This window comes from Lepidochelys kempii, chromosome 6 (assembly GCF_965140265.1).
Source record: "Lepidochelys kempii isolate rLepKem1 chromosome 6, rLepKem1.hap2, whole genome shotgun sequence".
NCBI classification, from domain to species: domain Eukaryota; kingdom Metazoa; phylum Chordata; order Testudines; family Cheloniidae; genus Lepidochelys; species Lepidochelys kempii.
Genome location: NC_133261.1, coordinates 11,653,574 through 11,677,070, shown reverse-complemented (window position 1 = coordinate 11,677,070; position 23,497 = coordinate 11,653,574). Strand labels below are relative to the sequence as shown.

Below are 23,497 nucleotides of genomic sequence, written 5' to 3'. Positions count from 1 at the left end.
CGGTGAGAAAGTGATGGCAATGTTGTAAAAGGTATATTTAATTGAAATGTTTTAACGTTGTGCATGAATTTAACAATCCTGCTTCTGTGCATTGTCCCCTGTGCTTCACCAGATGTGGCCTTCAGGAACACCTCACGCATGCTGGCCAAGCATCTCCGCCAGATAAAAAAGCGCCCAAGGTGCAGCAAAGAAGACATATTCTGGGAGGTCCGGCAGTGCTCTAATGCAGAAAAAAAGGGAACACAAGGAGTGCTGGGAAGCTGAATAGCAGGACAGAAAAGAGAATCACACATTTCTTAAGGACACAACTGAGTGGATGATTAAAATAATGGAGGAGCAAACACAGGTGCTGAAGTCCTTAATAATGCTGCAGACTGAGACCTTGCCTATGCTAGAGGGGAAATTCGATCTAAGCTACACAATTTGAGTTACATGAATAACGTAACTCAAATCAACATAGCTTAGATCTACTTACCACGGGGTCCACACTATGTGATATTGACGGGAGACGCTCTCCTGTCGACTCCTGCTACTCTTGGGCTGGTGGAGTACAGGAGTCAATGGGAGAGCGATCTGCGGTCGATTTAGCAGGTCTTCACTCAAGCCACTAAATCAACCGCCGATGCATTGATTGCCACTCGTGGATCCCCCGGGAAGTGTAGACAAGCCCCAAGCAGATCTGAATGTGCTGCAGTGGCAGAGGAGCACTGAACTCTTTCCCATGTCCCTGCCCCCTAAACTCTGCCCACAAATTCCTTTCCACTTTCTGGGACTTCTCAGTTTCCCCTTCACTCCACCCCCTCGGACAACTTTCACAATGACAGCTGGACCTACACACAGCTGTGAAAGTCTGCCCTTCCCTGGTTCCTCCTTTCCCGCCAAGCATCTGTGTGTTTGCGCGTGCTGTTCCTTGTGCAGTAAAAGCCAAGCTTTATAATGGTAAATCATCTTTATTTTTTCTTTCTACAAGGTAAGATTGCAGGCACTGCCAATACGTGCACAGGCATTTTAATCACTTTCTTACTGGATTATAAGGCCCCCATTTCCCCTAGGAAAACTACATGTAATGTAACATTGGAGTACCTCTGACAGAGGTATGTTACTGGTGCTCATTGTCCAAGTGCTGTCTCAAACCCTCCCTGATTCAAATAGCTCCCCTCTGGGCTCCTCTAACAGCCCTGGTATCTGGCTGCTCAAAATCAGCAGCCAAGTGGTCTGCCTCAGCACTCCAGCCCTGAGCAAACTTTTCACCCTTCGCTTCAGAGATTGTGCAACATACAGCATGTGGCTATGACCATGGGAATATTATCCTAAGTGAGCTCTAACCTGCTATAAAGGCATCGCCAGCGTGCCTTTAATCTGCCAAAGGCACATTCCACTGTTATCTGGCACCTACTGAGCCTGTTGTTGAACCGCTCCTTACTGCTATCCAGGTGTCCCATATAAGGTTTCATGAACCATGGCTGTAAGGGGTATGCAGGGTCCCCCGGGATCACTGTGGGCATTTCAACATCCCCCACTGTGATCTTCTGGTTAGGAAAGAAAGTCCCTGCCTGCAACTTTCTGTATAGGCTGGTGTTCTGAAGATGTGTGCGTCATGCATCTTCCCGGACCACCCCATGTTGATGTCAGTGAAACGCCCACGGTGATCCACAAGTACCTGCAACAGCATGGGGAAGTACCCCTTCCTATTGATGTACTCCGTTGCAAGGTGGTCTGGTGCCAAAATTGGAATATGTGTACTATTGCCCCTCCACAGTTTCAGAAACCCATTTTTGCAAAGCCGTCCACTATTTCATGCACATTTCCCAGAGTCATGGTCCTTCATAGCAGGCTGCGATTTATTGCCCTGCACACTTTCATTAATGCAGCCCCAATGGTTGACTTCCCCACTCCGAATTGATTCACGACTGACCGGTAGCAGTCTGGAGTCACCAGCTTCCACACACTGATTGTCACACGCTTCTCTACTGAGAGGGCAGTTCTCATTCTGGTGTCCTTGCGCTGCAGGGCTGGGGCGAGCTCCACACGTGGTTCCAGGAAGGTGGCTTTCCACATCTGAAATTTCTGTACCCACTGGTCATCATCCCACACCTGCATGACAATACGATCCCACCATTCAGTGCTTGTTTCCCGAGCCCAAAAGCGATGGCCTACCCTATACACCTGCTCTGTGAATGCCAAAAGCAAGCTAAAGTTGCTCCTATCCCTATCACACAGAATGTCGGGCACCTGCAAGACCTCCTCAGTTAGGAACTTCATGATTAACTGCACTGCCATCCGTGATGTCTTCATGACAGTTAGCAACATAGGAAAGCACTGCAGGATCCATCCCTTCTCACAAATATGCCAGGGTGCACAGCAAAGACGGGCCATTGCAAAAATGCCACGAAAGAAAGCCGGAAGCTCATAGAGTGCTGGGACAGAAAGCAATGCAGGCTTCTTGGCCTGAAAGTGGGGAGGCTGCCAGCCCCAGGGATGGAGTGGCAGGGGGTAGGAGGAACGCAGGCCCACCCACTCCACTGCATCCCAGCCCAAGGCCCTAACGGTGGTGGAGTGGTCTGCAACTGGGTCAGCGGGGAAATCTGGCTGCAACATGCTGGCCGGCTTGCAGTCAGTCACATAGCCGAACCCTATTCAGCTTCCCTGGGCTCCTTCCTACACTCCCAATCAGGGGGTACCTGGGTTCCAGGGTTGTCGCTCATCTTGCTGGGGTAAACGGCTAGTGGCTGCCCCAACAGCTCCTCAGTGGCAGCGCAGAAGGGCGGCAATATCACACCAGGCCAGCCTCACTTCTGGGCTGCTGCTGGTGGTGGGGCTGCCTTCAAAGCTGGATTCCCAGCTGCCAGCTACCGCTCCCCGGCCACCCAGCTCTGAAGGCAGAAGTGAGGGTGGAGATACTGAAAGCCCCCTACAATAGCCAGAGAGCATTGTGGGGGAGACCAGGCTTCAGGGCTGTGAATTTGGTAGGGACCTATTCATCATACATAAAGTCCTTGCAATCCCAAGGGACCAGCCACTTAGCCAGGTCAATATATAACTTAGATCCTACCCTAAAATCAGGCTGGTAGCCAGTCCTCTAGTATCTAATAACTACAGGTTCTTCTTCCAGGGATGTCCCTGTGGGGGCTCCACTCCAGGTGATTGTGCGCCCCTGCACCTCTAGCCAGAGAATTTCGACAGCAGTGCCCGGTGGGGTCGCATGTGTGCTCTTCCTGTCTCTGCCGGCAGGAGCCATTAACTAGCACTGTGCGATCAACCCGCCCCCTCAGTCCTTCTCACCCACGTCTAGTCTGAGTGGGAGCTCTGGCGGTGCATCTGCACAACTTAACATTTAGATATAGGTGTGATGTTGCACCCCATAATGCTTTATAGGAATCTGCTTATGAATGTCTATATGACATAACTGGAATATGTTTTATGCTACATATGCCATGTAACATATCTCTGTAAAGGGTACGATCTACTGACTATATTCATCCTATTTGTATGCATGGGTCATTTTTGTGTTCAAAGTTATGAATATTGGCTGTGTACTTGTTTGATTTTAAGTAGGCTCAGGGAAGCAGTTGGTCAGCTGCCTGAGAAAAGTCTCTTCTCAGTAAGTGCCCAATCAAAAAACACTTAAGCTAACAATGAACTTGGAGACGCCAATCCACATCTGAACCAAACTGTACCATAGAATCTCTATGGATAGTCATTCCATGCTTGAATAATAAGAAGATAGCAGTAGGGATATATTACAGACCACCTGACTAGGATGGTGATAAGTGACTGTGAAATGCTCAGGGAGATTAGAGAGGCTATAAAAATTAAAAAACTCATGAATAATGGGGGATTTCAACTATCCCCATATTGACTGGGTACATGTCACCTCAGGATGGGGTACAGAGACAGCTTCTTGACACCTTAAATGACTGCTTCTTGGAGTCCTGGAACCCACAAGGGGAGAGAGGCAATTCTTGATTTAGTCCTAAGTGGAACACAGGATCTGGTCCAAGAGGTGAATATAGCTGAACTGCTTGGTAATAGTGACCATAATATAATTAGATTTAACATCCCTGTGGCAGGGAAAACACCACAGCAGCCCAACACCATAGCATTTAATTTCAGAAATGGGACCTACACAAAAATGAGGAACTTAGTTAAACAGAAATTAAAAGGTATAGTGGCAAAAGTGAAATCCCTGCAAGCTGCATGGAACCTTTTGAAAGACACCATAATAGAGGCTCAACTTAAATATACACCCCAAATTAAAAAACATAGTAAGAGAACCGAAAAAGTCACAGTGGCTAAACAACAAAGTAAAGGAAGCAGTGAGAGGCAAAAAGGCATCCTTTAAAAAGTGGAAGTCAAATCCTATTGAGGAAAATAGAAAGGAGCATAACCTCTGGCAAATGAAGTGTAAAAATATAATTAGGAAGGACAAAAAAGAATGGGACGAACAGCAAGCAACAGACTCAAAAAGTAACAGCAAATTTAGTTTTTTACCTCAGCAGCAGGAAGCCTGCTAAACAACCAGTGGGGCCACTGGATGATCGAGATGCTAAAGGAGCACTCCAGGATGAGAAGACCATTGCGGAGAAACTAAGTGAATTCTTTGCATTAGTCTTCATGGCTGAGGATGTGAGGAAGATTCCCAAACCTGAGCCATTCTTTTTAGGTGACAAATCTTGAGGAACTGTCCCCAATTGAGGGGTCATTAGAGGAGGTTTTGGAACAAATTAATAAACTAAACAGTAATAAGTCACCAGGACAAGATGCCATTCACCCAAGAGTTCTGAAGGAAGTCAAATGTGAAATTGCAGGACCACTAACTGTCGTCTGTAACATATCATTTAAATCAACTCTGTACCAGATTACCTGTAGTCTGTACCAGTCTGTAGACCTGTAGTCTGTACCTGATGACCTATAGTGTAACCTATCATTTAAATCAGCTTCTGTACTAGATGATCGGAGGATAGTTAATGTGATGCCAATTTTTAAAAAGGGCTCCAGAGGTGATCCCGGCAATTACAGGCCCATAAGTCTGACTTCAGTACCAGGCAAACTGGTTGAAACTATAATAAAACCAGAATCATCAGACACATAGATGCATGGGCGCCAAGTCCATGGGTGCTCCAGGGCTGGAGCACCTACTGAGAAAAATTAGCGGGTGCTCAGCACCCACTGGCAGCCAAGCTCCCCCCGCCCCTCAGTGCCTCTCACCTGCCTGCGGGCCCCACTGACCAACTCCTCCCTCTTCCTCCCAGCACTTCCTACCCACTGCAAACAGCTGTTTTGCAGCATATAGGAAGCTCCGTGAGGGAGGGGGAGGAGCAGGGATGGGGCTTGCTCGGGGGAGGAGGTGGGGAAGATGTGGGAAGGGGGCGGGGCAGGGGCTTGGAGGAATGGGTGGAGTTGGGGCAGGGCCTGGGGCGGAGGGGAGGTCGAGCACCCACCGACTAGAGGGGAAGTCGGCGCCTGTGCAAGGAGTCCAGGAGAGCTGGCTGTATTTTAAAGAAGATTTATTGAGGGCGCACGAACAAGTCATCCCGAAGTGCAGAAGGAATAGCAAATATGGCAGGTGGCCAGCTTGGCTTAACAGTGAAATCTTCCTTGAGCTTAAACTAAAAAAGGAAGCTTCCAAGAAGTGGAAATTTGGACAGATGACTAGGGAGGAGTATACAAATATTGCTCGAGCATGCAGGGGTGTAATCAGGAAGGCCAAAACACAACTGAAGTTTCAGCTAGCAAGGGATGTGAAGGGTATCAAGAAGGGTTTCTACAGGTATGTTAGCAACAAGAAGAAGGTCAGGGAAAGTGTGAGACCGTTACTGAATGGGGGAGGCAACCTAGTGACAGATGATGTGGAAAAAGCTGAAGTACTCAATGCTTTTTTTGCCTTGGTTTTCACAATCAAGATCAGCTCCCAGACTGCTGCACTGGGCAACACAGTATAGAGAGAATGTGAGCAGCCCTCAGTGGTGATGGACTATTTAGAAAAGCTGGACATGCACAAGTCCATGGGTCCAGATCTAATGGATCCAAGGATGCTGAGGGAGTTGGTTGATGTGATTGCAGAGCCATTGGCCATTATCTTTGAAAATTTGTGGCTATCGGTGGAGGTCCCAGACGATTGGAAAAAGGAAAATATAGTACCCATATTTAAAAAAGGGAAGAAAGCGAACCCAGGGAACTACAGACCGGTCAGCCTCACTTCAATCCCCAGCAGAATCAGGGAGCAGTTACTCAAGAAATCCATTCTGAAGCACTTGGAGGAGACGAAGGTGATCAGGAACAGTCAACATGGATTCACCACGGGCAATCATGCCTGACCAACCTGATTGTCTTCTATGATGAGAAAACTGGCTCTGTGGATATCAGGAAAGCAGCTGGATTCTCTAGGGACCAAAGGACAAAGAAGGGGTTTGTGGATAAATAGCCTGGTTTCAAACAGGCTCAGGGCCTTCATCCTGGTCCATCAAATGGACAGGACCCCTGACCCACGCAGAACCTCAGGCCTTAGGGGTGGGCTGGAAGGACTGGGTGCTAGTTCTGAGCTGAAACTCAGATGAGCTGATGACCACAAGGAACCCAACTGGGCAGGGGTTGCAAGGACTGCTTCTGCCAGAATCCATGGCAGGGTTGGGATAATCCTGGTCTTGATAGCACATGTGTAGGTTTTTTATTGTTTTTATGATGTTTTCTCTGTAATGCTTTGTACCTTAAGAAGAAAGCAGACTTGCTAGGAAATGCTGGGTGGTATTTTATACCAGTAGCACTGCACCTATTAATCACCTCTAAAGAGAAAGCCAGGAAGTGTCCTTGGGCAGCCTCTCCGTGCTGGGATAACAGTGAGGGAGGGAACGGTGCAACCTGCAAATACCCCGGTCAGAAGGGAGAGGGGTGAATGTCTTCAGCTGAGAGAGGGAACAACTGGGGAGCTGGAAGCCTGACAGTGGGGCCCACTGAGGGCAAATACAGGTGCAGTTGCTCTGAACTGACACCCAGAGCCCAGCCCCTGGCAGCCTCTCCCTGGTTGAGCAGAAGGACAAGGGGCCCCCAGGGTGGGTGTAACCAGGTAAGTGGTTCCTCCTCCTTCCCATCTGCCACCTGCTCTAGTCCTCCTGCCTCTCTCCGCTCCCTGTGTCCTACCCAGCCCCACCCCGTCTGTGCTTGTCCCCTGGGCTCCTGTCCCCTATATCCTAACACCACTGCCCTAGCCTTCCTATCCACATCTTCCCCACCTCCCGTGTCCTAGCCTATCTGACCCACTTGTCCAGCCCCATTCTACGGCAATCTGCCCCACAGTATCCTGCCCCCCCATACCATGGGCCTCCTTCTCTAACATCCTGCCCCCCATGTTCTATCCCCACTCACCATCTGCTCTTTGCCGACTGTTTCCCTAGCCCATCCCCTTTGCCCACAGTGTCCTAGTCCCCTCATCCCATTTCTCTCCCACTGTGTTCCAAACCCCACCCCATCAGTCCCTTGTGTCCTGACCCCGACCCCATCCCCACCCTGTGTCCATATGCCCTGTATTCCACCCCCGTTATTCCACCCACGTATTTCATGCCCCTGCTTCCCCAGCCTCATGTCTGGGACCTCCCATCTCTGGCTTGATGCAGCTCCATGTACACCCTAAGGTGGCCTTCAGATTGACAGCCAGAGGGGTATGTTCTGGATGGGCTTTCAGATTGACACCCAGAGCCCAACTGGGGGGAGCAGATGTAGCTCCACGCCACAAGTTCCAGTATATGCTGCTCTTGGGGACAGATTCCCACTGCAGAGCTGCTGGCTCCTTGGGGTGAAATGGACTTGTAGGCTCTAAAGTTTTACATTGTTTTGGTTTTGAGTGTAGTTATGTAATAAAAAAAAATCTACATCTGTACATTACACTTTCACGATAAAGAGATTGCACTATGGTACTTGTCTGAGGTGTATTGAAAAGTACAATTTCTTTTATCAATTTTACAGTGCAAATATTTTTATTACAAATAAGTGGGCAACTATACACTTTGTAGTCTGTGTTGTAATAGAAATCAATATATTTGAAAATGTAGAAAAATATCCAAAATATTTAATAAATTTCAATTGGTATTCTATTGTTTAACAGTGCGATTAATTTATTAAATTTCAGTTACTTTTTTTTGAGTTAATCGCATGAGTTAACTGCGATTAATCAACAGCCCTCGAAATAAAGCATACATTTCTGATCGCAAAGGTAATTAACCATTTTGGAACAATTTACCAAGGGTCATGGTGGATTCTCAAGATGGGATGTTTTGTTAAAAGATCTGCTCTAAGAATCTCCACTCCTCCTCCCCCACAAATCCTTTCTATACTTCTCCAACCCGCACCCAACAGCCCTCCTGCTTCACTCCCAGGCTACTTCCAGCAATTACTTCCCTCTCCCTCAGCTCCTCTGTTTCCCCTGACTCCCCCAAGCCTTTGCACTGTTTCTGAGGGGTGCGGGAAATACGTTTTTGAATGGTAGTTTACATGAATTATTACTCAAAATTCTGGATTAATATGCCTAATAAGGAATCTATTTGTCAAAAACACTTCTTGAATCTTTTTTGTTGTCTGTATTGTTAGACATACTTGCTGACAGGTATTTTGAAATAAATTAACAAAATAATTGAAACTAGTGTGATTATTATGTTATTTTGAGAAATTAACTATGCACAAATTTAAAATATTGTTCGCAGAATTTTTACGCACCGAATTCCTCCAGGAGTAATGGGAAACTCTCTCTGTGCACCTGCCAGTCACACAGTTCATCAGGCCTCATGGTCAGTTAGGCCTTAGAACACTTTGATTGGTTCACCTTAAAGATTTACACTTCACACTGGCTTTTCCACATGCCATCCAAATGCATCAGCTTCTTTAATAGCAAAGAGACACCTAGTTAGACACAGGGTGCATAAAAATCAGTGATTTAAAAAAAAAAAATCTGATTTTTTTGACAAAATGCTTTTTGAGGAAAAAACCTATCTAGAGATAGTTTTAATTAAGATACATTATAGCTCAAAGATATCTCATAATGGAATAGGGATTATAAATTCTAATTCTATAGAATGAGACAATATATTCATGTAATGTTTAAGAAAAGTTTTGTAAATGAGTTCCAATAGTTCATGGATTAGGGACCCAATCTTATGGGGTTCCAGGGGCTTCTGTATAGATTATTTAGGTTAATCTTTGTATCTACCCAATGGGACTCAGTGCTCAGTCCAGAAGATACCATCAGAGATGCTTAGTTTTGCAGTTCTCAAACTGTGGATTTGTGGCTCCAGAGATAACATGCTTGTTAACAGCAAAAATGTTTTTAAATAAATAATATATAGACGTGAGAAATAACAGACCTCAACTCTATTGTCCCTCTGCAAATTTGTGTACACAGAGTCAATCCCTTACCTCTCTCTAGAAGTGCAAAGTTTCAAAAAGTTCAATAAATAGAAGATTGTTGGGGGCGGAATAGATCTGGACAAGGAGAAGAAGTCTGGAGATAAATGTGAGAAGGGAGGTGTGACATTGCACTTCATCTGTTTATGTAAATAATGCTTATGAATGTGAATATGATGTAACTGGAATATGCTTTATGCAAAAGGTCTCTTGTAAGGTATCATTACAAAGCTTATAATCTACTGAGTGTGGTCATCCTATTTGTATGTATGTATCATTCTTGTATCTAAAATTAGAAATATGAAGTTAACTCTGAGGTCCTATTGTAATTATGCAAAGCGTGGGCTATTAATGGTGGTTTAGATGGCTCCCATTGACTAGGACAATTGGCTGTAAGTGGCTCTGTTTACCTGCAAGCCTTCCTGTGTTCATGAGATGGGTAATGAAGAATGAGGTCTCACAGGACATGTGACCTGGTCACATGATACTGGAATCCATCTTAAACCTGGTGCTTTTCCATTTAGAAGGAGGGGTGGGAACCCAGAGAGAAAAGGATTCCCACCTTGTACCAAAGATATAAAAGGGCATGGAACAGAACAAAGGGGTCCCCACTCGTGGAATCCCCTGCTTTTCATCTAAGATGCCTGCTGGAACTAACAAGGTCTGTAACAAGGGAAAGGCCTGGGCCCAGACTAGGAAGGAGTCTAGTCTGTGAAAGAAGCTTATTGGAACATCTCTAAGGGTTACATTTACCCGTATTCAGTTTCTTAATGTATTAGGCTTAGACTTGCCTGTTTTGTTATATTTTGCTTGGTAACTTACTTTGTTGTGTCTGTTATTACTTGGAACCACTTAAATCCTACTTTTTATACTTAATAAAATCACTTTTGTTTATTCATTAACATAGAGTAAGTGATTAATACCTGGGTGAGCAAACAGCTGTGCATATCTCTCTATCAGTGTTATAGAGGGCGGACAATTTGAGTTTACCCTGTATAAGCTTTATACACAGGAAAACAGATTTATTTGGGGTTTGGATCCCATTGGGAGCTGGGTATCTGGATGCTGGAAACTGGTTACCTACTGAGTAGTTTTCGGTTAAAGCCTGCAGCTTTGGGGGGGGGGGGGGGGTGGTTCAGATCCTGGGTCTGTGTTGCAGCAGGCTTGCATGTCTGGCTCAACAAGGCAGGGTTCTGGAGTCCCAAGCCATCAGGGAAAATGGGTTCAGAGGTAGTTTCAGCACATCAGGTGACAGTCCCAAGGGGGTCTCTGTGATCAAACCCATCACAGGAAGGGCAGGCAGTAGAAACAAAAGTGAAACTGTTTGAGCAACATATTCCAGAAGTCTTGAGGTCTTTCTGAGTGTAGCCTTCATTGATTTAAGATCTACCATACCATTCTCTCAATAGAAAGGAAAACCTATAATGGCAGCAGGTCATAAGAGACCCAGTTTGGGAATAAGAACCATACAAGAAATATGTGTTCGCTGATGATGTTTTAAAGAAAGTCACATTGATGGAACTGGTAGAAGTCACTTAAGCACTTGGATTCAGAGACTGTTGAAGTGATAATCTCACTTAAGAGGAGTAGCTTCTTCTGCCAGAGTAGAAAGAATATTTTCTTGCTTTGAAATAATTCATTCCAAATTGAGAAATCATTTGGGACCTGAAAAAGCAGGAAAGCTTGTTTTTCTTTTCCAGATTATGAACAAACAGGAAAATGAAGGTGAAGGCGACTGAGTTAGCTCCAGAAGCCAATATTTTAAGTTTCTCATGTTAACCTGGCTGACATCGTCGATTTAATTTTTTTTTAAAAATATTTAACTATTTTAGTTAAAAACAATTTTAACAAAAACAAACCTGATTTTAAAAAACTTGAATGTTTAACTAAATTCAAAAATTCATATGCTTGTTTTGTAAAAAATATTATACGTTTGCTGTTGAAGAAAAAAAATCCAGCATACATAACGTTGTTGATTTAGTTAAATAAAACTATTTAAATGTCTGTCTGGTGATGTTCTCCTCCTAACACAGCATGGCAAGAAAATCCTCCAAATATTAACCATTAACCTGTTGATTTGGAGATAGTTCACCTCCCAGTGACTTCATAAATGTCTGCTTCAATTATCTTTGGTAAATGAAATAACCAAACAATCATTCATTTTCTGATATAGCTGTAAAACTCATCTGAAAAGTTTTCAAAATAAATCACTTAAAAATGTATAGTGTGTAACCTTTTAAAAATGAAGCCTACATCTCTCTCTTAGTTGTGAAGAATATGTATTAAGGATATAACAACCAACAAGAATGCACTTTTAATCACGGATTTCTACATAAATAGAGTCTTCCTGACTCGTGATTTAAATCAAATCCACCCTGGTTAGACAGACCTTTGTAACACATTAAGTACATAGTTCTTCATCACATTTGTATTTAAAAAGATAGCAGGAGTAGTTCCTGCGTCATCTTTCAATCACATGCAGCCGGGCTGTTCCGCTCTCAGCCCAATCCATGCTGAGACAGGACTGCAAATCCCACCTCTAGATGTCACCCAAGAGTCACTCGCTGACTGGAACTGAGGTAGGTGTGTGGGGAATTTCCTGGCTGGGTCCCATCTAGAGGGGGGTGAGGGGTGTCCTGGCTGCATCCCAGCCTGATGCATGAGTGTGGGATAGAAAGAGAAAGGCCTGGCTGGATCCCACCTACAGGGAGTGGGGGTGGGGGTGGGGATGCTCCCAAATAGAGAAGGCCGTGACCATCTGCTCTAAATTCCCTCCACCTGTCTGCTCTTCCCCACATTGCTCAGCCAAGTCCCCTTCCCTGCCCCACACAGTGTCTCTGTCAGGCATCATGGGAACAGGACCACTCCCTGGTTCACACCTGCTGGCGCTGTGCCAGGCCCACTGGCTGCCAGAAGCCCTTTAGGCTGTGGCGTTGCCAGGGGGGCACTGCTGTGTGTGATTTGGTGCCGGATGAGATTGGCCAACCTAGCAAAGCGCTTGCCACAGTCAGCGCAGCAGTGCGGCCCCTCCACGGCGTGCGTGTGTTGATGGACTCTCAGGTTTGAAATCTGTACAAAGCCCTTGCCGCAGTCAGCACAGCGGTACGGCTGCTCCCCGGTGTGGGTGAGCTGGTGTCTTTTCAGGATTGAGCTCTGTATAAAGCCCTTGCCACAGTCAGCACAGCGGTGCGGCCGCTCCCCAGTGTGTGTGCGCTGGTGTCTTCTCAGGCTTGAGCTGCGTGCAAAGCCCTTGCCACAGTCAACACAGCGGTGCGGCCGCTCCCCAGTGTGCGTGCGTTGGTGTCTTCTCAGGCTTGAGCTCTGTACAAAGCCCTTGCCACAGTCAGCACAACGGTGTGGCCGCTCCCCAGTGTGTGTGCGCTGGTGTCTGCTGAGGCTTGAGCTGCATACAAACCCCTTGCCGCAGTCAACACAGCAGTGCGGCCGCTCCCCGGTGTGTCTGCGCTGATGGACCCTCAGGTGTGAAATCTGTGCAAAGGCCTTGCCGCAGTCAGCACAGTGATGTGGCCGCTCCCCGGTGTGTGTGAGCTGATGGACTCTCAGGTGTGAAATCTGTGCAAAGACCTTGCCGCAGTCAACACAGCAGTGTGGCCGCTCCCTGGTGTGTCTGCGCTGATGGACCCTCAGGTGTGAAATCTGTGCAAAGGCCTTGCCGCAGTTAGCACAGCGGTGCGGCCGCTCCCCGGTGTGCGTACGCTGATGGACTCTCAGGTTTGAAATCTGTACAAAGCCCTTGCCGCAGTCAGCGCAGCGATGCGGCCGCTCCCCGGTGTGCATGAGCTGGTGTCTACTGAGGCTTGAGCTCTGTGCAAAGCCCTTGCCGCAGTCAGAGCAGTGGTGCGGCCGCTCCCTGGTGTGCGTGCCCCGGTGTGTTCTCAGGATTGAGGACTGCCTGAAGCTCCTGCCACAGGCAGCGCTGTGGTACGGCCTCTCCCCGATATGCCAGCGCTGGTGCTGGGTCAGCGCGGACGGATTGCTGAACCTCTTGCCGCAATTGATGCGGCGGTCAGGACGCTGGCTGATGGAGAGTCTCTGGTGTGTAGCCAGATCCGGTCTCTGGCTGAGTTTACCCCAGGGATGGACTGAGTCCTGTGCATGGATCCCCCTGTGTGATGTGGGATCCTGTGTTCCTGCCATGCTCTCCCCACATTCTGCCCATGCCCTCGTTCCTCCCAGGATCCCGTGCCCTGCTGGAGAGAGCAGAGGGAATCCTGGCGTTAGTGCACAGTAAAGTCTACTGGTTTGTCAAAGATGGGAAAATGTCACAGATGGAGCGATTTCCCCATTTCTCAGTGACTGTTTTTTGGATGGGTGCCTCTGCCTGCAATGGCGGCTCCTGTCCGACAGGGCTGGACCCAACACCTCGCTCTGGGAATTGAGACCTGGCCTGCGGGGTTACAGCGCCACTCAGATTTGCCCCCGCCCCCAGTCAGAATGGTGGGGGAAGCGAGCCAAACTTCAGTGAATGGCCTTGCCACCCAGATCTTCTCTAGCCCACACCAACCCCTCTGCACCAGGCTGGGGTTAGGGCTGCAGCACTAGGGGGAAGGTGCTTCTTTGGGCGGTTGGTGCTCCATGGGCAGGGCAAGGAGGAGGGCAGGTTATGTTAAAAATCATGGAGCTGTCACAGTAAATTTAGTGACCTGTGACTTTTACTAAATTTACTGTAACTGCTCTCTAATTTCTGATACGAAATGCTGACACAAATCTGCAGCCTAACTCAGGGTGGTTCTATCCTATGTTGTTTGTGCAACAGCCACCACCTGGGGGGAGGGATAGCTCACTAGTTTGAGCATTGGCCTGCTAAACCGAGGGTTGTGAGTTCAATCCTTGAGGGGGCCATTTGGGATCTGGGGCAAAAATTGGGGGTTGGTCCTGCTTTGAGCAGGGGGTTGGACTAGATGACCACCTGAGGTCCCTTCCAACCGTGGTATTCTATGATTCCCATGTGTGCCATGCATCTTGGGTCTCGTTTTGTGCTTAAATTGTAGCTTGCCCAGGATACAGGCAGCGCCTGGCACAACAAGGCCCTCAGCCAGAACTAGGGCCTCAAAGTGCTAACAAACAGGGTCTGGGTTTTGTTTTCACACTGATTTTGGTTTTATTTCCATTAGAGGTTTTTATTTACATGTTGGTGGTTCTGCACTGTCTCCTGTTTTATAGCATAAGGCCTGTTCCCCAGTGTTTGCGCTGTTTAAACTATATTGGTTTGAAACCAGCTACAATCCCCTCATGTGGACCCAGTGAGACCGGTATAAAGCCACTTAGAACAATGTAGCTTATTCCTGCAGGGGAGTGATTCCTTTTCAAGGAATTCCTCCTAAAGAAGTCATTTAGCTTCAGCCTCATGTTTCATTCTTTGTGCAAAACTAAAACCGAACTAAAATCCTTAAGAGGGTGGGGGTTTGATGGGATGACAAGTCACTCAGGGTTTGTGTGATATAACCTGAAAAACATGTTTGTCTCGTTTTACAACCCAATCAGTGACACTGCTGAGGTGGAAGGAGTGAATGGCTGCCACCCAGCCTTTGGTCTACAGACAGTCACAGACCATGTTAAGGCTGAGGGCTATGCTAAGCATTGACACTGAAGCAATGTACACAACAAAGATTTTGTGCCACTGAGAAAGCAGGAGAGGGGATGTGACAAAGACCATTCCACCCCCTCTCCCTCACACCCAGCCCATACACCAGGGTACTCCAAGTCGTGCCCCACAGGACGATTTTGTCTGGGCACCTAAACGTGTTCATTCTCCCCCAGCAACAGCTGCCCGGAACACGGGGCAGTTTTAGGGCATTACAGCGAAACGCTGCAAGTTCCTGAGACCTACTCTACAAAATGGCGTCCTCTGCATAGCATGACCTGCGCTCTTCATACGTGACTGATCCTGCCCTGCCCTGAGTCATTCCCAGCTTTCTCCTTGCTCGCTGGGGGCAGGTTTCTCCAGTCTGAGAGCTCATGTGTGAAGTGAAATAGCAGAGAGGGGGTGGGGTGGGAACCTTGACAGGGCAGCACCTTCTCTGCCAAGGGCCAGTGACTCTGGGATGCTCTCCCAGGCTGCGAGAAGGTTTTTGCCTCTGGCTGAGTTATGTCTGGATCCAGATGTCCCAGGGCCATACAACACCAGCACAACAGCTTGAGTCAGGAGGGGCAGAGGCATGAAGCCCATCTGAAAAATCTCTAGGGTACCCCTGCCTTGGTATGATTTTCTGAGGTGTGGGAAGCCTAGAAGAAGGTGTTGTGGTCTATAGAACAACAGGCATGTCTTTCCAGCCAGGTGCTTGTCTGATCCCCAGTGCCAGATCCACTGACACACACACAGATGGATTTTATCCTTACAGCCTCAATGCCCTCTCCATTACACAGGTGGGGTAACTGAGGCATTGTGGAGCTGTAGCGATTCGCTTCTAGAACTGAATCAAGATCTTTTGAATCCTACTGCAATGTCCTACCCTCTAGGTAAATGCAGCCCTCATATGCTCCGTGGCCCTACCATGGAAACCTCAGCATCCCCTGAAATCTTCCCCCTCCCTACATTATCCCATATCACTATCCCACCCCTCTTTCAAGTTTATCATCTCCCCATCTCCGATCCATTTCTCTTTCACAGCTTTGAGGCCCCATAATGTTTATGTCCCATCATAGGTCAGAGATATCCAATGAGTAGGAAAGATGGGAAGTATGATAAGAGGACTCCCTGCCTTAACCAGGAGATTGCCAGTGACCTGAAACTCAAAAAAGAGTCATACAAGAAGTGGAAACTAAGTCAAATTATAAAGGATGAATATTAAAAAAAAAAACCCATAAGCATGTAGGAACAAAATTAGAAAGGCCGAGGCAAAAAAACAAAACTAAACTAACTAGGGATATAAAGGGCAACAAGAAAGCATTTTACAAATATATGGGAAGGAAAGGGAAGACCAAGGACAGGCTAGGCCCATTACTAAATGAGGAGGGAAAGACAATAAGAGAAAATGCAGCAATGGCCAAACTGTTAAATGCCTCTTTTGTTTCAGTTTTCACCAAAAAAGTTAGCTGTGATTGGTCGACTAACATAGTGAACATCAGAATCAATGGGGTAGGATCTGAGCCTAAAAGAGGAAAAGAAATAGTTATGAATTACTTAGACAAGTTAGAGGTCTTCAAGTAAGCACGGCCTGATGAAATACATCCTAGAATACTTAAGAACTGGCTGAAATGATCTCTGAGCCATTCACTTGTTCTTAGAGATAATCGCTGAGGATGGTAGAGAGACCCAAGGACTGGAAAAGGGCAAATATAGTAACCAGTTATAGAAAGGGGAATAAGGACAAGCCAAGGAATTACAGACCAGTCATCTTAACTTCAGTACCTGGAAAGATAATGGATAAGCAAACATTCTATTTGTAAGCACTTATTAGTTTATTTCCTTCTAGGTAACAGAAAACATGGATTTGTCAGGAACAAATTATGTCAAACCAACCTAATATCCTTCTTTGACAGGTAGTAAGACTCGTGGATAGGGGAGAAGCAGTACATGTCACAGCTCAACGTTAGTGAGACTTCTGATACGGTCTTACATGACCGTCTCGTGAACAAATTAGAGAAACACAGCCTAGGCAAATAAGGTGGGTGCACAACTCGTTAGAAAACTGTACTCAGAGAGTAGTTATTATAGCTCAAAAACGAGCTGAAAGGCATATCGAATGGGATCCCACTGGGATCGGTCCTATTCCGTATCTTCATAAATGATTTGGACAGTGGCACAGAGAATACACTCAAAGTTTATGGACGATGCCAAGCTGGGAGGGGTTGCAAGTGCTTTAGAGGACAGGATTAGAATTCAAAAGGATCTTGACAAACTGGAGAAATGGTTGGAATTAAATAGGATGAAATTCAATAAGACCATATGCAAAGTACTACACTTAAGTCGGAATAATAAATCACACAAATACAGAATGGGAAATGACTGCCTAGGAAAGAGTACTGCAGAAAACCATATGGAGTTATTGTGGATCACAAACTAAATATGAGCCAACAATGGAATTCTGTTGAAAAAAAAAAAAGCAAATATCATTCTGGGATGTATTAGCAGGAGTGTTACAAGCAAGATGTGAGAAGTAATTCTTCTACTCTGCTCAGCACTGGTAAGGCCTCAACCGGAGAATTGTGTCCAGTTCTGGGCCCCACACTTCAGAAAGGATGTGGACAAATTGGAGAGGGTCAGACAAAAGCAACAAGAATGATTAAAGGTCTAGAAAACATGACCCATAGGAAAGATTGAAAAAATTGTATTTGTTTAGTCTGGAGAAGAAAAGACTGTGTGGGCGGGGGGAGGGCGGCTGGTGGACACCTGATAACAGTCTTGAAGTACCTAAAAGGTTGTTAGAAAGATAAATTGTTCTCCTTATCCACTGAGGCCAGGACAAGAAGTAATGGGCTTAAATTGCAGGAAGGGAGATTTAGGTTAGACATTAGGAAAGACTTCCAAACTGAAAGGGTAGTTAAGCACTGGAAAAAATTACCTGGGGAGGTTGTGGAATCTCCATCATTGGAGGTTTCTAAGAACAGTTTACACAGACACCTGTCAGGGATGGACTTCATAATACTTAGTCGTGCCTCAGCGCAGGGGACTGGACTAGATGACCTACCGAGGTCCCGTCTAGTCCTACATTACTATGATATCTGTGATTCATTGATATCAAGGCCAGACAGACGCATTGAGAGCATCCAGCCTGGCTTCCTGCCTATCTGAGCCAGAGAATCTCCCCAAGCCATTCCTGACTCCATCCCAGTAACTTCTGGCCGAGTTAGAGCAGGGCTTGGAGAAAGAGATGCCCCATTTCCACTGACAGACTCACAGTAATGGAGAATCCACCCTCTCCAGAGGGAAGCTCTCCCAATGGATCATTCCTCTCCCAGATAAACAGTGGCCCCTAATTCCCAGCATCAATTTGTCTCGCTTCTGCTCCCAGCCAGTGGATCTCTTTCTGCCTTTGCCTTTTACATTAAGGAGCCCTCCACTAGCAGGTGTGTAAATCAGAAGGGTTTGGATTATTATGACTCACCTGAGGAGGGGCTCTCAGATCCCGAGCTTTCTTTAGAGTCCTCGACATCCTGAATCCAGAGCTCTGCCTCCCCTAGCTCAATCCGGTGGATTAAGTCCGGAGTGGAACCTGAATAGCCTGTTGCGGGGGAATGAATCAGTTTTATTACTAAAGTTTTGGGGGTAGGGACTCATTTATATATTGGTGCAGCCCAGCACAACAGGGCCCTGACCTCGATCAGTGTTTGTCTGCGCAGCACCTGGAACGATAAGGCCCCAATATCAGACGCTGCTTGAGAGGAAAGCGCAGGAGATCCCAAGCAGGAGAATAATGAAATAAGCCTTCCTTAGAAAAGATTTCTTCCCATCTCCCACCAGGCAAGTTCAGTTCACACTCTGAAGCAGCAACGTCTATGACCCTTCTCAATTTGCTGTGGGGGTTGAGTCATGGCAGGTGTCACCGTTACACAGACCTACCAGTTATTTTGCATAGGGTGCAAGATTTGTTCAGTTGTGCGGCTGTTAAACTTACGATGTTGATTCTTTTTTGGAGAGGTGGGGAGTTGCTGCAGGAGGATTTTCTCCCTGCCTTATTTGTCTAACTAGAGTCAGTTCTTGAGACAGAGTTACTGCCATTGGTGTCTGGGCTGAGATTCCTGGAAGAGGTTGTTGCTCATGGGCTGTTTCCAACCACCTCTGTGCCAGGACTGAGGTACATAATGCAAGTAAACAGGTTACATTAACATTAGCCTGAGGCTCTGAAAGTTGCTGACATTTGCCACCACTTGGCTGCTGGGTGGCACATGGCAGCTGAGGTGTCAAGGGAACCCAGACATTTCACAGCTATGAGTAAAGATAAATAGGTCCTTACCCAGGGAAATGAGGGCCTGGTTATTCCTCAGCATCTGGTCCCGGTACAGCAGCTTCTCTTGCTTAGATAAGAGCTCCCACTCCTCCCGGGTGAAATACAGAGCAACGTCCTCAAACGCCACCTGGAGCTGCTGTCAGAAGCGTTACACACTCTGCACCTTCCGCTCCAGCCCCCCAAGCCTGGAGTCTCTGCAGGGGACGCGGTTTCTAGGGGAGTGACTCACAGGGATAACACCCAGCCCACCAGCTGTGAACGAGGGAGACTCCACCGCCCCACCCAGCTCCCCCAGGGACCTCAGGGCAGGGATTTCCCTAAGCCCCCCCTGAATTTCCCCAACACCCCCCCCCCCAATTACATGCAGTGTTGCCAGTTTAGTTGTTGGTTGGAAATCTGAATTGAAATTGAAACATTAATACACACTTTAAATGCATATACAGTGTATGAGAAAATACTTGTACCTGAGAAAGCATAATGGGTTTGAAAAGTATGAACCAAGACTAGCTTCCTCATACAGTTATTTATGACAATGTTGGCACATTTGTTTCAGCTATATTGGCCAACCTAATAATTTCAAATGATGGTTTGTAAGCAAGGTCTGAATGAGCTCTCCCCTGACAGCTAGTGATGACCCAGTTGGGTGGAAAAGCTTCAGGACCAGACTGTATATACATGAACTCACCTACTCTGCCTAGGTATCCAGGAAACAGAGCTGTGTTGCCCAAGGGATCAATTTTGGCAGGTGTTGGTTACAAATCACTTAAGAATTAACTGGTTTCAGAGTAGCAGCCGTGTTAGTCTGTCTTCGCAAAAAGAAAAGGAGTACTTGTGGCACCTTAGAGACTAAAATTTATTTGAGGACGACCCATCACTCTTCTGCTGGTAATAGCTCACCTTAAGTGATCACTCTCCTTACAGTGTGTATGGTAACACGCATTGTTTCATGTTCTCTATGTATATAAATCTCCACACTGTATTTTCCACTGAATGCATCTGATGAAGTGAGCTGTAGCTCACAAAAGCTTATGCTCAAATAAATTTGTTGGTCTCTAATGTGCCACAAGTCCTCCTTTTATTTTTAAGTATTAACTGTGGAGGTTATGAAATGTTGTTATCTGTATTGTATGAGTAAAAGGCAGCAGAACTGTACTTAGCTTGACTGAATGAGGATGTGTCCCTCAGTGCTTAATTTGTGCCAGGGCTGAGCCCCGGCACCTCTAGGCTGGGCAGTTCATAGCTCTGGGACCTCTGGGCTTGTCACATCAGTTATTAAAGTAACAAACTTGCTTGAGCCCCAGCACCTCTTTCCTTACAAATTAAGCACTGGTCATCTTCAACTGAACTGCACTCCCTAAGCAGGAGGTTTGGATGCCATATCCTAGTGCACAGAGAGAGAGGGTGGGGCACAGGTGTTTTGCTCGGTGTAGGTGACAGGCATTATTTGACCTGCCCTCTCTCCTGTTTACAGAGAGAGTTGATTAGGCTTCATAAGTGACCACAAGAGCTAAAAACACTGATAATTAGGTCTAAGTGCTTAAACCTGCTGTGGGAGTGTTTCTGTGGAAGAGACGGCCCGGCCTGCACTAGCTGTGAGGTTCCCCCACTGAGAGCTGGGTGGAACCTGAAGAGACAGACTCACAGAGGTCACAGTGGCAGCAGAAGGTGACAGTGCAGGGCCATTGGGGATGGAGCGGTAGAGTGAACGGTGGAACGACAAACAGCAGCCAGGGCATTGGACTACGTTTTAGTGACTTTGCTACAGAATGCTAGATTTGTGACTGGGAAACTTATATAAATATATGTTTCGTAGTAGGCCAATATTTTAAAAATGCATTATTTCCCAAGGCCATTATCTCACATCATCGCTACCTGAAGAGGTCATTATCTCGGGGAATTTCTGTACTGAACTTCTACTATTATAATTATTTTTATGTAAGAAGGACATTATTGGGTCAGACCAATGGTCCATCTATCCCAATATCCTGTCTTCCAGCAGGAATTATTCCAGGTGCTTCCGAGGGAATGACGAGAACCGCATGCAGCGTTCAAGATGAGGGTGTACCATGGATTTATATAGTAAAAATGGAGGAGCTGGGTTTGCCAGACTGATCAGCTAAGCCAATACTGACAACCTATATGAAAAGGCTGCAGAACACCTGGCCTCTGGACTGTATGGACATGCAAAAAGCCTTATCAGCCCGCCACTGTCAAAGCCAATTTTAGAAGAACCGAATGCGGCTGTTAAGAATGCTGGAGACACAACTCAGTTTCTGTGAACCAACAGGGCTGTGGCATCCTACTTTCCACTTAAGCAAGAGATACCAGACGCTACAGAAACGGGAGGCCAATGTTCAGGGCATTGTCACTTGTTCATCCCGAAGTTGGACACTCGTTTGGAACAAGACCAGCAAATGCTCCCCATCTGTCTGCAAGAAACTCAGCTGACTGGCTAGTCGCATGTGGTGTAAGAGTGAAAGACTCAGCCGTTGAAAAAGTGAAGCCCTCTCTCAACCCACCGCTCCGGCCGCTGCAGCTGTGACCCAGGGAGACCCCCCGCACAGGCCCCCCGGGGACTCGGGGTAAAGGGGTCGCGCCTGGCTCCGCATGTCCGCCCGGCTTTGTGGGCGGGTCCCGGGGCCCCAAAGCCGCTCCCCGGCCCCAGCGCTCCGCCTGCTGCAGCCCCTGACCCCCGGCCCCTGCCTGGCCGCGCTGAGCCGCTCCCAGCCCCGGGGTCACTAGCGCGGGAGGGACCCGGTCCCGGCCCCCCTGGGCCCCAGCCGGGACCAGCCAGTGCCCGGCCGGGGAGTCCCCGCCCCGCGTCCTACCTGCGCCGGCCCCGCTGCAGCCATCGCCGGGCTCGGCTCCGGCCCCGGCCGCTTCCTCCGCCCGGGCAGCGACCTCCCGCCCCAGGTGTCCGGGAAGGCCCCGCTCCGCCGCAGCCCCGCGCCTGCGCCTCCCGCTCCGCCGCAGCCCCGCGCCTGCGCCTCCCGCTCCAGCCGCCGGGGGAGGCCCCCACGCAGGGACCTTCCGGCCCCGCCCCGCGCCCCCCGTGCGGCCCGGCTGGGAGCATCTGCCGCGGGGCGGGGGAACGCGGGGCGGGGCCGGCCCGAGGCTGCTGGAGACGAGCCGCTGCCCTGGCCCAGGCCCCGGGGCAGGGGCATAAAGCGGCGGATACTTTGCAAACCGGGGTCCCAAGTCCAGGGGCCGGGACTCGCCCCTCGTGGATCGATCGCGGGCGGCTCGGAGGAGGCGCGGGCTGCGGCAGGGGAGAGATCCCCAGCAGGGGCAGCTGCGGTGGGAGTTCACTGGGACCGCCCCGTGCCGCCCCTCCTGGAGTGCGGGGCCCACGGGGAAGGGCAAGAGCCTGGAGTAGAAGGGGGCCCGCGGCTTGTTCCTGGGCAGAAGGAGGGGGCAGAGGGGACGAAACCCAGGGAGGGCCCAAGGAAGTGTCACTTATGTGACAAAGTGATGCCCCATGTCTGGGGGATCCAGATCCCCGCCCTGAGCTGCCCAGGTGAAAGCCGCTGCCCCCCAGGCAGAGACTTCAGTGGTGGCAGCCCGAGCTCGAGTTAATTTTGGCAGGTCTGATCTCCTGGACCCAGACCAAGAGTTTATTAAAATAGGCCGAGGTCAACGGTAGCGTGTGCCAGGGCTGGGGAGACACTGGAGCACAGATGTCTCTAGTCAGGAAAAAGAAAAGGAGGACTTGTGGCACCTTAAAGACTAAACAATTTATTTGAACATAAGCTTTCGTGAGCTACAGCTCACTTCATCGGAAAGAGGTGATTAAAGAGGGTGATCTTCTAGGGGAGGAGGTAAAACTCCTGGTCTTGGGGCAGTTGAAAACCATGGAGCCTTTAGCTGACAGTGAATGAGAGTGGGAAGGTTTACGGGGTACTTTCAATGTGGGAGTTCTTAAGAATTTCTCAGCTGATGCGTTGGTGGGAAATAAGATAATATGACCTGTATCAAAAGGGAGTATGTCTCTGAATTCCCAGAAGCAAACTCTGAGAATAGGGGCAGCTATTTTGTGAGAGTCCAGCGGAGGGCAACAAAAATGATTAGGGGGCTGAAGCACATGACTTATGAGGAGAGGTTGAGGGAACTGGGCTTATTTAGTCTGCAGAAGAGAAGCGTGACGGGGGATTTGATAGCAGCCTTCAACTACCTGAAGGGGGGTTCCAAAGAGGATG

The 23,497-nt window shown here is 48.0% G+C and overlaps 2 protein-coding genes across 5 annotated transcripts in view; one reads left to right on the top strand and one right to left on the bottom strand.

Moving 5' to 3' along the window:
• LOC140913070 (uncharacterized) overlaps positions 1–944 on the top strand; it is a 33,008-nt gene extending 32,064 nt beyond the window's left edge. The window contains 1 exon segment of the mRNA XM_073348766.1: positions 113–944. The gene's annotated coding sequence lies outside the window, so the exon portion shown is untranslated.
• Positions 945–11,681: 10,737 nt separating this feature from the next.
• Positions 11,682–22,240, bottom strand: LOC140913669 (uncharacterized). Of its 4 annotated transcripts, none has more exons than XM_073350446.1 (4): positions 22,130–22,240; positions 19,308–19,495; positions 18,459–18,575; positions 11,682–13,601 (listed from the first exon to the last, which is right to left on the bottom strand). In XM_073350446.1, exons 2-4 carry the CDS (start codon positions 19,339–19,341, stop codon positions 12,238–12,240), a joined length of 1,515 nt encoding a protein of 504 aa, XP_073206547.1. In that variant the 5' UTR covers positions 19,342–19,495; positions 22,130–22,240; the 3' UTR covers positions 11,682–12,237. The 4 variants fall into 4 exon arrangements, with proteins under 4 accessions (XP_073206547.1, XP_073206544.1, XP_073206546.1 ...); XM_073350443.1 differs by having other exon boundaries at positions 19,308–19,437; XM_073350445.1 differs by having other exon boundaries at positions 11,682–13,598; positions 19,308–19,437.
• Between the last annotated feature and the right edge of the window lie 1,257 nt (positions 22,241–23,497).